Consider the following 13,986-nt stretch of genomic DNA (forward strand, 5'->3'; position numbering starts at 1 on the left):
AGAACCAAAATGGAAACTCTAAAACATGAACTCTTCTATAAACACTCTATGTATACTATAGAGGAAATTACAATTCCACATTCAATACTAACATAGAATTTTAAGTATTCAGATGCTCAATAGTTTATGTAAAAAAGAAAGATTAAAAAATTACAAAAAAAAGGAACTTGAAATTTTCTAGTTTGTATATATATCATATTTAATTTAGTCTATTTAATTTGAAATGGATAATTAGATTGCCTTTATTATTGATACTATACAACTAGCATGTGTTTTAATCAGTAGATCACATGGGAATAAAGGGCAGAGAACTGGATTTTCTTGTATTTATATTATTATGCTTGAGAATATTCATTTCTTTAAATTAGGACTTTAAATTAGGTCAATATTCAGGTTGCTCTTGCTGCCCTGCATTTTGACTTAAGAAGCTGCTGCGAAGCTCTGATCACTTGACATTTCTTTTGCGTACTATATAATTCCAAGAATTTAACACAACCGTCACCGACTCACCATAATTAGATTGCAATTCTAATCATTTCTTGATTTTGCCATATTTTGCCACATATTTTTGCAGGAAATGAGGCTGCTATTTCTAGGAAAGTGCAAAATCTAGATTTGGCCAAATGTGGTACGATTTCGGCGTTACCCACACGCTGTGGCTACTATATTTATTTACAAAAGTTGCATGCTATTTATTTACAAAAGTTTCACGCTGTGGCTACTATTTATTGAAACAAAAATTATAACTCCATATACAGTAAAGTTTCATGCTATTAAACCTTTTGCTATTTTGATCTCATCATATATATTATGATGAGCGAGCTTGATTTTGATCTCATTTGATTTTTACGCAGGGGTGTTCAAGCCATGTTAATACCAATGGAAGATCAATATATGAAAATTGTGAGTATATAAACAATCTGAATTGTCTATTTATATATGAATCATTTGTCTTAATCACTGCTGCACAGGTGGAAGAGGAATTCGAGCTGGCCAAAAGAAGGATAGATGCCAGAATGATGGGGTGAGAGGAAATACAGTAATCTTTTTTTTTCTTGATCAAGATTCATTACTGAATATCCTTTATTTGATTTTCAGCTGTTCGAAAGATGCGAGCACGATGAAGCTGGAGTTTAGGAACAGGATTGCTCGAATGATCTTGACCGGAGAGGAGATCAAAGGAGAAGGAGATGTTCCTATTGAGGTGGCTCTTGTTGATGATGTGACAAGAGATGTTGTAGTTGATGAACCGGATGCCTCTGCGAATATCGACTTCTATCTTCTCAATGTTTCTGAAGCTGGAGAATCGATAGTCCCTCAAGAAGAAGGTAAAAAGCCTATTCTTGCAGCAGGAAATGTACCTCTGCAGCTGCACAGAGGCGTTGCTAAAATCAACAACCTCAAGATCAGAAACTGCGCCACCAAGATTAAGCCACCGGTGTTCAAGCTAGGCGCCAGGGTTGTTGGTGCTTCTGTTCGAGTCAAGGAAGCCACGACAGAGGCCTTCGCCCTCAAAGATTTTCGTCAAAAATGTAGTAATTCTCCTTCATTCTTATTCATAGTCTAATGTGTTTAATGACTAATGACACTTATTTTGATGATCTTCAGATTTCAAGAAGCACAGGAATCCATCTCTATCTGATCAAGTGTCGCGATTGGTGTTCATTCGCAGAGGTGGTAAGATCAACGAACGTCTTCAAGACAATAACATCTACACCGTGGAGGATTTTCTGATTCGACTTCTCTTAGATCCTCAAAGCCTCGAGAGTGTAACTTTTTCTCTTTTTCTTGAGTATTATACTATAAATAGTTGATATAAATAACTCATCATATATGATGAGTTATTTATTTATTGAGTAATCTCCATATGCCAAATCAATCACCTCCATCGAACTAAGAACGTTCTCCTAATCATCTAAGGTTCGATATAAAGCTTTGTAGTTTGCAGTCCAAAGCTGATCTTGCCTTTCTACCGGAGCTAGGAATTTGTAGAGAGGGGGGCAAATTTTTATACGAAGGAATTTTAAGTATTTTTGAGGAGAGGCATTTAGTAAGAGATTGAATGAAATAAAATTTATAATATGTAATATATATACATGTGTTAGAAAATGAGGACCCCACCTAGGCATAATGTAGATTCGCCCATGTCTACCACTAGGCATGATTATTTGCAAAAAGGGCTTCAAATAGGTATGTACATATATATATGTGTGTGTGTATAACTTAGTTTGTTGGTTTATTGTAGATTGTGAAGACCCAAGCCAAGAAGTGGAAGGCAATTGTCAACAATGCTCAAGCATGCCTAGTCAGTGAAAGGGTGTACTGTTACATAGATCCGAAGCAGAAGACAGGTGTCGCCTTCAACATTCTTGGACGCGTGCAAGGATTATGTTCGGGCAGCCACTACTCTCAGACAAGCACGCTGTCTGAAAAACAGAAGGCATATTTCATACAATCTGAGTATCCTATTTTGAGCATATTGAGTAAGTATTTCTTACTAAATCTGTTGAATAACAGGTTGATGCTAAGAAACTGTTAGCCTCAGCTTACCAAAACTGGAACGAGGTGAAGGCCTTGGATGACCAGAATTATGTCCAACAGCATTTACATGAGTTAACTGAAATGGTGGGTGGATCGAGCTCAGCAATGAACTCGTGTGGGGAAGATGTTGTTGGATCCATGGATGATGAAATAGACGTTGTATATGATGCTGCGATGCAAAGCCCTCACGACTGGCCTTGGAGTCTTTGAAGGCTTGAGGAGCGAGTCGAATGGTGATGAGCCTCGGATCGTTGTTGGTAGTGGCAATTCACCAAGAATGTTGAGATAAGTGGTGTGTGTATCCAAATAGTTACTTGTCTCTGAGGAGAAGAGTGGCCTTGTTGCATCTTACCCCGACTTAACCAATGGATTGCCCATTATTAATGGAGTAACTGATTTATAAGCTGAACACTTTTTTTTTCAAATCAAGTTAGAAAAATAATGGGCCAAAATATTAAAATAATAATAATAATAATAATAATAATAATAATAATAATAATAATAATAATAATAATAATAATAATAATAATAATAATAATAATAATAATAATAATAATAATAATAATCCACATTATATATGCACTTTTTCCACCCGCTGTTGATTACATTAACATAACATTTCCGTTATATGGCAGTTGGTGAGAAGCCAATCATAACAGTACAGAAAAGATACTTCCAATAACGAATTTTTGCTATTTATCAAAAGCCAATCACATCGTCTTATTTTATCTGCGCCCCAAATTTAAGGGCACGCGTTTACGAGCGCGTGAATAATTACTCGTACGGTGGCGTGTATTAATTTTTAAATTCATTTACATAATGGATGGCCCCGATTGGCTGAAATGGTCAAACTTTTCGGCAATGTAGTTTTATACTGTCTACAAAAAATAGGACACCTTGTGAATGACACAGTTTTAATGTCAAATTAGTAATGTAAGAGAGAAAGTAAAAAAGTAAAAGAGAAGTAGTGTTAGTGGAATATGAGGTCCATATTATTAGTAAGAGAAAAATTATTGAAAACTTTCCTTTTTTAGATGTGCTTTATTTTTCGTAGACAACCAAAAATGGTAAATGTGTTCTATTTTTTATGAACGGATGGAGTATTTCATTTGTCCTATCTTAAGTGAAAAGTTTTCCTATTTATGTTATCCCACTAAAAATGAAACATTTCTAAAAATTGAAACAACATTATCTATTGTTTCTTCTCTCTTACCTTACTTTCTCTTCATTAACTAACAAAACACCACTACATAAAATTCTGTACCGAAAACTTAATGGAGTATTTCATATTTAATGGGACGGAGGGAGTATAATCTTTCCATCCCATAAAAGATGTCTCATTCTTTGGACGACACGAAATTTTATACAACTTTATTTTGTGTGTTAAATAGAGAGAGTGAATAAAGTACAAATAAATGTATTTCCAATTTTAGTAATGTGTCATCTTTGTTGGGACAATCTAAAAAAGAAAGTGAATCATCTTCAATTGGACGGAGCGAGTATTACTCCTGTCCGCCTCATAATAAGAATCACATTTCACTTTTATCATATATGATAAGTAAATAAGAATCACATTTCACTTTTATCATATATGGTAAGTAGGTCCCACATTTCACTAACTCACACCACTCACATTTATTTTAAAATTAATAAAAAAAGTGAACGTCATATTCCACTAACTTTTCCAACCCATTATTCTTTATATTTCTTAAAATTCGTTACTCGTATTATAGTACCGAGAGAGTAAATATTACGTAATTATCTATTTATATATACTATTTCGATCAAGTAATTGGGTTTGTATGGAATTTTTTTTCAACATATTACAATATTTTTAATAAAATATCTAGCTTACTAAATCTAACACTAGTTGATATCACTATTCACTACACTTAGTTCAGCCTAAATTAATGATATTGTCATATTGACAAGATAAAGCTGTTTCACCGTGATGATTAAATTCAATAAGCTTCCATTTAGGGGTTTGATTGGATTTTTGCTATTCAAATTCAATAAAGCTGTACTATAGTTTTCTTTTTAAAGTTACTACAACTTCATCTGTTCCATATTAATAGAGTTATTTTGCTATATTAAGAAGTTTTAAGTTACTTTTGAGTTATTTCTATTTTTGATTCTTACTTTATTCACCATATATTTCACACATTAAACTAAAAAAAATGTCACAATTAGCAAAGAAGAATGGAAGTAATTCATAAATTTACTGCCAAATGAAGTAGAATTATAGATAGGCCTCAACAATTCCAATGTAGTCGAGTGTGTAGGTAGATGTATCACTCAATTTACGCGTTTTGGCCGCCGCTTTCCGATATGTATAAATACTTCCAAGGTAAAAGCCATTTGTTGTCAGTAGTTGCCAATTTTGTGGAGAGAGATGAGGAGTGATGAAAATGGTGCTTCATCAGAGCAGCTTGGGCAAGCTCTTGATCAAATCGTTAGAAGGTATAAGTCGATTCTGAGAAAAAATTCCTCTTTGATTTGGGTGTTTCTTGCTGATTTACTTCTGCTTACTTCATTTCTTCTTTTTTTGTGAAGTTGATTCATGAATTCAGAACTTACATGAGCTTGTGTTTTTATTTGTATATAGCGGTTGACTTACCTTTTGCTTTGCACCGAATCTTCAATTTATGGATTCTTGATCTTAATTTAGTAGTACCATTGTGTGTGTGTTTCTTTTCTTGCTTTGTTTTTGAATTGTAGCATTTGGGCTCAGCTTATTAAAGGTTAATTGTTGTTATCATCACTTTTAGAATTTAGACTAAATTCCCTTTTGCTTTTTTAGTTTCCCTTTCTGTTATGTTTAGATATTATTCCAACTTTCTGATTCATCATACTTTTGAGGATCTAAAAGAACCTCATGTGGATTCTGATGCTGCCCAATTTTGGTAAATAGAAAGCTGGAAGTTGCCATAATTGGGAGTCCTTCATCTCTTCATTCTTGATCATATTGTTACTTTTTTTTTATTTTGCTCGGCTACTCCCTTTATGATAGGATAATGGAGAAACAGATTAAACCTATGGTGTTACCAATGGTTAGACAACAAGTAAGGTCAATGGTCGTCACTATCGTTCAACAAGAGGTAGTACCTGTTGTTGAGGATCTAATTCGTAAAGTGGTGAGTTTCGCATCTTCTTTTCCGTGTCTGTTTAGTGCTATGTTTCCATTTTGTAAGAGGATGTCTGAACATCATGAATTGGTTATTATGTTATAAAAAGATATCACTTCACGAGAGTCGGCTTAACTTAACCCTTAGCCTAGCTTGAGTTACGTCTCAAACTTCGCCCAATGTCTTTTTTGCATTAGATAGCTAAAGTTGAGATTCATGAATCAGAGCCTATTGTACTTCAAGGTATAGATAGCTTTCTTGAAATCTTCAAGTTGTTATGAAGCTCAATGTTTTCAGTCTTCGGTAATTTATCATGGTTAATCGGAGAACTAAGGCTATTTTGTTCAATATTCTTTGTTTTAGATAAAAGAGGCTCTTCAAGAGCATGTTGAAGAGAGGCCTTCGAATGGAGGGACACGGTGAGAATTACGATATTGGTTATCTCTTATATTCCGATCAACAGCGCTGACAAGATCAAGAAAAAGGCCCATATTTGTGGTTGATAACGAATTCTTGTATCGTTTCCTATGTGTTCATAGGAATGACTTGCCAGAGGAAAGGAGTTTACAGCTGAAGTTCGTATATGATACAGTATCCGATACTGTGACAGGCGAGGAGCTTAAAGGGATAAATGACAAATGGCTGAAGTTGGTTCTGGTTGATTCAGGCGGGAATACCGTGACCTGTGGCAGCGGATCTGATGCAAAGGTGGAGATACTACTTCTTGACGTAAATGAAAATGGTGGTGAAGATAACATGAGTCTTGAAAATTTCGATAGACGCATCATTCAAACGGGAGAAAAGAAGAAGCCTCACTTTGCTAAAAGTGTCCATATATCTCTCAAGGAAGGCGTTGCAGATTTGAATGGTCTCAAACTGGGACATGACAAAGACCGGATCAAGAAGTATAGCTGCAGGCTTGGGGCGAGGATCGCGCAGAACCTTGACAGAACTACAGTGCTTGAGGCGTGGACCGCACCATTTACGGTCATAGATAAGCATGACAAATGTAAGTCTTCCTCACAACAAGTAATAACTGTTTCATCTATAGATTTATGTAAAGATCAAGGCATTAAAATTTACTCTTAAAGAAGATATCCATATAACAGCTGGTTTCCTTTTGCAGACAATGACAAACATCCTTGTCCATCTCTTTCTTCTGAGGTCTGGAGATTGGATGGAATCGGCAGGAATGGCAACCCATGTGGTCGCCTGAAAAAGGAAAGCATCAAGACTGTGCAGGATTTTTTGTTTTGGTTCCATGTCAATCCTGAGAAGCTCCAAGAAAAAGTAATAGTCCTCGTCTACTCTTTATACGCGTTCGATTTACCAAGTGTTGTCATCATATTTTGCTTGTTTGTCGCCTGTGCTATTGTTTTGGCTTTAGAATTGAAATATATGCAAACAACAATCTTCACACTTAGAGGGCATTCGATATTAAAAAAACTGCTCGTATATATGGCATGAGAAATATAAATCTTTGTAATATGCGTACAGATATTATGTGTTGGTGATTGCAAATGGAAGACAATAGTCAGTCATGCTCAGAAATGCAACATTGATTGTAAAAGGATGTTTTCTCACAAATCTTCAACTGAACCTCAAACCTGTGTTATTTATGATGCTGTGGGAAAACTCAAGGGTGGTATTATCGAGTCCCACTTTGTTCCAATTGATGATATGCCTTCTGATGAAAAGGTGGTGCCCTTTTTGTGATTAGCTTTCTTTGTGCAACTGTGGTAATATCTCCTACTAATGAATTGTTGATTCCTAAATAGGATCGTGCACGTGAGTTACTCAGATATGTGTTAGAGGAACCGTCTGCATTTGTAGAACGATACGACGACTTCTCGGAAGATGAAGGGTCCCTTTTAAAGAAGTTTCCATACAGATCATTGCAGCACAGTGTTCTCACCGTTTCTGAAGATATGAATGAAAATCATACTTCATCGTCTCAGAGCATCATCGCTGCTAATAACTCGTATGCTTGTGGGCCTTCCGGCTCTCTTGGATCAATAGAAATGGGAGAGCTATCCAACTCTCGCGCCTTTTCTACTGATCTTCATACATTAGGTCAGATCTCACTGCATCTTATAACCAGTGTGTGCCACAAGTAGTTAGATCTTTAATCTAAAGTTGATGAATTCCAGATTACGAGACTCCATTATGTTTCGAGAACAATTCTTCACCATTAAATACGCTGGTCTCCGGGAACGACAAGGTATGCCTTGAGATAAGCTCCCTATTTTCAACATCATGAGTCATGACTGATGATCAGTTGATCTCCGTGTATGCAGCACACGGCCGAGATGGGTGGAGGGTCGAGCAGTGGACGCTCAAATGCCTCGTTTCAAAGTGCAAGGGGGCAGTGGGTTGACGAGGAGGAGCCCTACTATCCTGCCCCTCTCAGCCCAGAACCCATGCTTCCCGACGTCAACAGTCACAACGTTACTGGCGGCCAGTGGTTTGAAGATGAGCCCAATGGTCCTGGCTCTCTCAGCCCAGACCCCATGCAGCTTTACGACGAGCACGTTGACATCCACAGCGCCCATGTCCATGGAGACGAGACGTGTGGTGCTGATCGTCCCAAGACGTTGAAGAAATTGTCGAGGCTATTGTCCTCGTTTAGCAGATTGGTGTCTGGAGATGCTGGTCCTAGCTGCAAGAAGGGGAGAGTTGATTAACCATGTAGATAGAAGCAACTCCCACTTTCATGCTCACAGACTTAAAATTCATATTTTTTATTTGCATTCGTGTTGCCATTTGAGTATATGTGGTCTCATTCAAAACTAGTCTGTGTACCTGCTTTGGCAATCAATGGAAATGTTCTCTGTTTTGTGGATAGTTTCTTGGTTAGATGGTCTATTTTATCCTATCGTTTAAAGCAATTACTCGAAAAAGTCTTAACTTTTAGGTGTGATTAAAATGCATTGGTTGAAAAAGTCATAAATTATTGAAAATCCCATTAAGCTAAACTCTTTTTCTCTCCTACATGCCATTAAGCTAAGCCATCGACTTTTAATCCTATGAAAGTGATTAAAGAAATTATACTATATACTTTAAATTTCTGGCTTCGTTTTTCTTTAAGTCAAAATAGGCTTTTATCAGCCTATATTTATAAAGAATCAGATGGTTTTCCGAGAGACCAAATAGTTGGTAGATGATCTTTATAAAATATCAAAAGGTATGATAAAAAAGCAAAAGAGAAGAATTTGATTTTAGGTATCTAGAATTAAAAAGTGAATTTTTATCAACCGTATTAGTGGCCACTGACCTAATTATCATTTTGAAATCTCTTAAACTAGAGGCGTCAATTATCAACCAAAAAAAGTTCTTCATTTAAAATTGAAAAGGTCATAGTATAGAAACAAATGTCCTTATCATAATCGAACTATACCTTTTTTGTTAATTTTGATTAAATGTGAAAATCTTTCGATTATCTGAGAATCTAATCAAAATATATTGTGATTTTAAAATCCAAAGCTTATTTATTACTATTATATATACTCTGTATTCAAAATTTACACTATTAATTTTAGAATTTACTTGAATCTGAGATCACGTATTAAAATAAGAATTCAAAAAAGAAATCAACGCCATAGTTTTGATATTTCACTAAAGTGATTTTTTGAATAAATGTATTCAATTAAATTTGATTTATCACTATCCAAAATAGCATATCATATAAATACATTAATTAAGATTTAAAAACCATTCTTCTTAAAAAATTCAATATGATTAGAGAATCAAATAAATATATTCAAATCACTCATCATTCTTACAGAAAAGCTTTCCTTGTTGACAGCTATAATAATTTGAAAATTTTCTGACCTGTACATCCATATTATATCTCTCCCTCTCTAAATATTTATAAGTATATAACTCAAATGAGACATCAAAGAGATCATATAAAAAGAGGGAGAGGGAGAGAGAGAGAGAGGGGTAGATTGAGAATTTTGAAGAAATTCATTTCTCTGAATTCTGGTATTCTTTTGGATTTCTTTGTGGGGTGCTACTACTACAAGCATCAAGATCAAGAAATTTGGATAGATTAAGATATTTGAAATAAATCAAGAAATATGGTTAGTTATGGAGGGACAACACAGAAATGCAAGGTGTGTGAAAAAAAAGTGTATTTGGTGGAAGAACTCACTGCTGACAGCAAGGTCTATCACAAGGTCTGTTTTAGATGTCACCACTGCAAAGGAACCCTCAAGGTTTGATTTTTTTTCACACCCTTTTGCTGTTTTTCCATTAATTATATAAACAATCATATATTCTTTTTATTGGTGTGTAACAAAGTTGGTTTTTTTGAAGCCCTTCTGATGTTTTATGTATCATGCTCATGCTTGATTTATTCAAGAATTGTTTTTTGATAAACCATGATCTCAAAGATTGTAACTTTACTGGATTTTTTTACATTTAAGTGATCAAGTTGTTGCAATTTGGTTATATGTATAAAACTCTTAAAAAATCTACATCTGATTCTGTTGTCTGAATATCAGTAACTTGATTTTGCATATCCAAAGCAGCATGTTACTAATATCTGTCCAGCTGTTCAAATTAAGGTTCATTAAATGGTGCACCCCTAAATCAGATATTTGGATAAAATGACATATGTGGAAATTTAATGAGATTCATGTTTTTGGGTAGCTGGATTGAGCATAATTAAGGCACTTGGAAAAATATGGAAGATAGAATTCAAATAGCATCTTAGCTTCCTTTTGTGTATTTGGTATTGCCTTCTCATTACAGTGCAAAATCCTTCAGTGTTTTTATGTCTGTTCTCTCTCGTTCTCAGCTGAGTAATTACTCGTCGTACGAAGGCGTTGTGTACTGCAAGCCTCATTTCGATCAGCTATTCAAGATGACTGGCAGCTTGAATAAGAGCTTTGAAGGTAATCAAGCCCATTTCAAGTTCATTTCCACATCCAAAAATAAAATATTTGAATGATACTTAACATTGTTTGCTTCTCTTTTACAGGAACTCCAAGAACTGCTATAACTGACAGATCTATTGAGCTGAACACCAAAATGTCAAGTTTGTTTTCAGGAACTCAAGATAAATGCATTGCTTGTGACAAGAAAGTATACCCTCTCGAAAAGGTATTGTTATCATTTATCAATGGCTTTCATCCAACAAATGTTGATGGATTTATGTGTCATGTTATGTAGGTAGCAGTTGATGAGAAGCTGTACCACAAGGCTTGTTTCAAGTGCAGCCACGGCGGGTGTGTGATAAGCCCTTCCAACTACGTTGCACACGAGCAGCGCCTCTACTGCAGGCATCACCACTCGCAGCTGGTCAAGCTGAAGGGAAACTTCAGCAAATTGGACAGATACGATCCATCTACCGTGGTAAATGGAACGCAACCAAGCTTGCTTCATGACGTCGTCCAGACTGAAGCTACACCAATGGCCTTAGATCAAGAAATTCTTACGTGAGGAGGCATTTGCTTGTGGTTTTCTGCATTATATCCTACAAATTTTTCTTAAGAATTGGTTTCTTGTGTGGGATACTTGTTGCATTGCCCTTTACTTGGATCTCAGAGTTTATTTCGACTACATTAAATAGTTCGCTAATAGACTAATGGATAAGTAATCGATCCATTCACATAAATAAATAAATATCATAAGCGTTTGGAATCCATATTATGCGAGGAGATATTGCTTTTATCAATTCAAATTGAAGAATGATGGAGTATAATAATCGGTCAATTTCTGAGGTCATATCCATAGTCAGCACATTCATGACAATTTGAAGTTTGCACCTTCGTGTATTTCTTTTAGAGCATCCCCATCCGTGCTCTAGCCAACGAGCACGGATGTAGGTCCGGACCCACTTTTACTCCATGCTCTTAGGCAAGAGCACAACACTCACATTCATGCTCTTCTGCAAGGACAAACTCATGGGTCCCACCATTCTATTATTCAATTTAAATAAAAACATTTCCACAAAATTAAAATGCATTAAAAATATCTGGAATACTATTACAAATTACAAAAAAAAATTAAAAAATGACATAATTAAAATCCTAAAAATTAAAAATTACACAATTAAATTCATAAAATTAAAAAACTCACTACTTGTGGCCGAATTTCGCTCAAATGTGTTTGATTAGGTCTTCTTGTAGCTCAATGTGGGCTCGGGTATCGCGCATTGTGTTCTTTGTTTCGATCCTCTCGCCCACCGTCTTATGCACACCTCGGCGTGAGGAGACCTCGCGGTTGAGCTTCCGGCTTCATCCTCGTCGTAAAAGCTAGCCGCCATCAGTCATTCGTCATCTATAATCATGTTTTGCAAGATAATACACGTGTACATGATGTCAGCGATATTTTTCACGTACCACAGCCGAGGCGGGGCCTTCACAATGTTGAATCGGGCATGAAGGACCCCAAAAGCTCTTTCGACGTCTTTCCGAGCGGACTCTTGACGCTGCGCAAAAAGAACCGGTCTCAGGTCTTGCGGGTTGCTGAGCGTCTTCACGAAAGTCGACCACCTTGGGTAGATACCATCGGCGAGATAGTAACCCATATGGTATGCATTTCCGTTGACGGTGAAGTCGATCGCCGGTGCTACATCATTTAAAACATCATTGAAGAGTCGTGAAGAATAGAGCACGTTCAAGTCGTTGTTGGATCCGGCAATACCAAAATATGCAGGCCAAATCCATAAGCGGTAGTCGGCGACTGCTTCAAGGGTAAGTGTTGGGCCGCCGCCTTTGTGGCCGCTTAAGTGTTGCCCCCTCCAAGCAGTCGGGCAATTCTTCCACCTCCAATGCATGCAGTCAATGCTGCCAAGCATACCGGGAAAACCATGGACTGTTTCGTGAAGATAAAGCAACCGCTGGCAATCATCGGTGGTGGGTGCCCGAAGGAATTCCTCACCGACAGCTGAACGAACGCCGTTGCAAAAAAATTTAAGGTAAAGGATTCTAGTTGACTCACCGACATGCAAATACTCGTCGAAGAGGTCAGCCGTTTGCCCAGCAGCAAGTTGCCGGATGACACACGCACATTTCTGCAACGCCGATAGACTTTGTCGACCGGTTGCGTCTGTACTTGTTTGAAAGTATTCAGCACGGACGAATAATGTGTTGACAATACGCATAAACAAGCATTTTGACATGCGAAAACGGCGCCGAAAGTAATCTTCCGGAAACTGCGACTGGTCGGAAAAATAGTCGGCAACGAGCCTTTCGTTGACTCCCTCCTGGTCACGATGGATGTAGTGGCGAGTTGATCTAGTTGGTCGAGGAGGAGGGGCGGGGGTATTCGGGGTGACATAGGCTTCATAGGTGGCACGATATTGTTCATAGTATTTTTGTTTTTCGCCCTCCGCTTCCTCAATGAGATTGGTGAAATCCATTTGAGAGGGTTAGAGTGAGAGAGGAAGATGTTGATAAGTTGTATGAAAAAATATGAATGAGAGATGATTTGATGTGAAAAATGGATGATAAATGTGTGTATTTATAGATGATTTTGGAAATAAAAAAATCAAAAAAATTTCAGAAAAACGGTAAAAAAACGGCCATATTTTTGGGAATCTGGAATTTTTTTTATTTTTGGTATTATTTTCGATTTTTTTAAAAAATGAATTTCTAACGGAAATGTCGTTGGCCAATCAGAACGCGCCACGTTAGCTGCTCGCTGGCACGGACGTGCTCGATGCATCGAGCAGCTCCGCGCCAGTGGCGAGCAGGCGGTGGCGCGCCGCTGGTATGGACGCACCGCTGCTGATGCTCTTATGTTTGTCTGATTTTAATTACTACCGTACTATATTTATTAATTAAACTCATATACGATTTAGTTAAGAAAGATTTTTATTAAAATAAGAATGATACAACTAAAATTGAAAATTACATCAAAATGATAGATTACATAATTAAAACTGAAATTTACATAATTAAAATCTCAAGATTTCATGATTGAATTGAATTTTCAAATTTAATTAAAAAAATAAATCTTCAGATTAAATAAAAATATGAATTTCAAATTTAGTTATTTCCTCCGTTTAGTTATAGTTGAGACAAAACTTTTCGGCATAGAGTTTAAAAAAGATAGGTTTAATGTGTTAAATAAATAGATAAAAAGTAAGAGATGAAAAAAAGTAGAGGGAATAAAGTATAAAGTGAATAAAATAAATAGAATAAAGTAAATGGTAAAGTAGAAATGACTCAACGAGCTTCTCAATTTTGAAAAAATGACTCTACTGTCGAGAAATGGAGGGAGTACTAAATTCGAAGGGAGGTTCTATTAAGTGAGAATTCGGCGGTTCCGGCAGCGGAAAATCGTCGCCGAAATCCATCGCTACCGAATT

The 13,986-nt window shown here is 36.4% G+C and overlaps 3 protein-coding genes across 5 annotated transcripts; all 3 read left to right on the plus strand.

Annotated features, from left to right (window-relative positions):
- Nucleotides 1-713: 713 nt before the first annotated feature.
- Nucleotides 714-2,751, plus strand: LOC121789111 (calmodulin-binding protein 60 B-like). The gene is made up of 7 exons (XM_042187632.1): nucleotides 714-757; nucleotides 855-903; nucleotides 972-1,024; nucleotides 1,099-1,532; nucleotides 1,609-1,769; nucleotides 2,246-2,440; nucleotides 2,518-2,751. Exons 2-7 carry the CDS (start codon nucleotides 868-870, stop codon nucleotides 2,749-2,751), a joined length of 1,113 nt encoding a protein of 370 aa, XP_042043566.1. The 5' UTR covers nucleotides 714-757; nucleotides 855-867.
- A 2,114-nt stretch (nucleotides 2,752-4,865) lies between these two features.
- On the plus strand, nucleotides 4,866-8,453 carry LOC121789107 (calmodulin-binding protein 60 A-like). Of its 3 annotated transcripts, XM_042187627.1 has the most exons (9): nucleotides 4,866-5,001; nucleotides 5,552-5,675; nucleotides 6,030-6,085; nucleotides 6,206-6,675; nucleotides 6,793-6,956; nucleotides 7,164-7,364; nucleotides 7,445-7,739; nucleotides 7,817-7,887; nucleotides 7,964-8,444. In XM_042187627.1, exons 1-9 carry the CDS (start codon nucleotides 4,934-4,936, stop codon nucleotides 8,348-8,350), a joined length of 1,836 nt encoding a protein of 611 aa, XP_042043561.1. In that variant the 5' UTR covers nucleotides 4,866-4,933; the 3' UTR covers nucleotides 8,351-8,444. The 3 variants fall into 3 exon arrangements, with proteins under 3 accessions (XP_042043561.1, XP_042043563.1, XP_042043562.1); XM_042187629.1 differs by lacking the exon at nucleotides 7,164-7,364 and having other exon boundaries at nucleotides 7,964-8,453; XM_042187628.1 differs by lacking the exon at nucleotides 4,866-5,001 and having other exon boundaries at nucleotides 5,552-5,909; nucleotides 7,964-8,442.
- Nucleotides 8,454-9,596: 1,143 nt separating this feature from the next.
- LOC121789109 (LIM domain-containing protein WLIM1-like) lies at nucleotides 9,597-11,221 on the plus strand. The gene is made up of 4 exons (XM_042187630.1): nucleotides 9,597-9,883; nucleotides 10,468-10,564; nucleotides 10,651-10,772; nucleotides 10,842-11,221. The coding sequence occupies exons 1-4, from the start codon at nucleotides 9,746-9,748 to the stop codon at nucleotides 11,109-11,111; spliced, it is 627 nt and encodes a 208-aa protein (XP_042043564.1). The 5' UTR covers nucleotides 9,597-9,745; the 3' UTR covers nucleotides 11,112-11,221.
- The last annotated feature ends 2,765 nt before the right edge of the window (nucleotides 11,222-13,986 follow it).

The sequence above is a fragment of the Salvia splendens genome, unplaced genomic scaffold, assembly GCF_004379255.2.
Source record: "Salvia splendens isolate huo1 unplaced genomic scaffold, SspV2 ctg142, whole genome shotgun sequence".
Classification (NCBI taxonomy): Eukaryota; Viridiplantae; Streptophyta; class Magnoliopsida; order Lamiales; family Lamiaceae; genus Salvia; species Salvia splendens.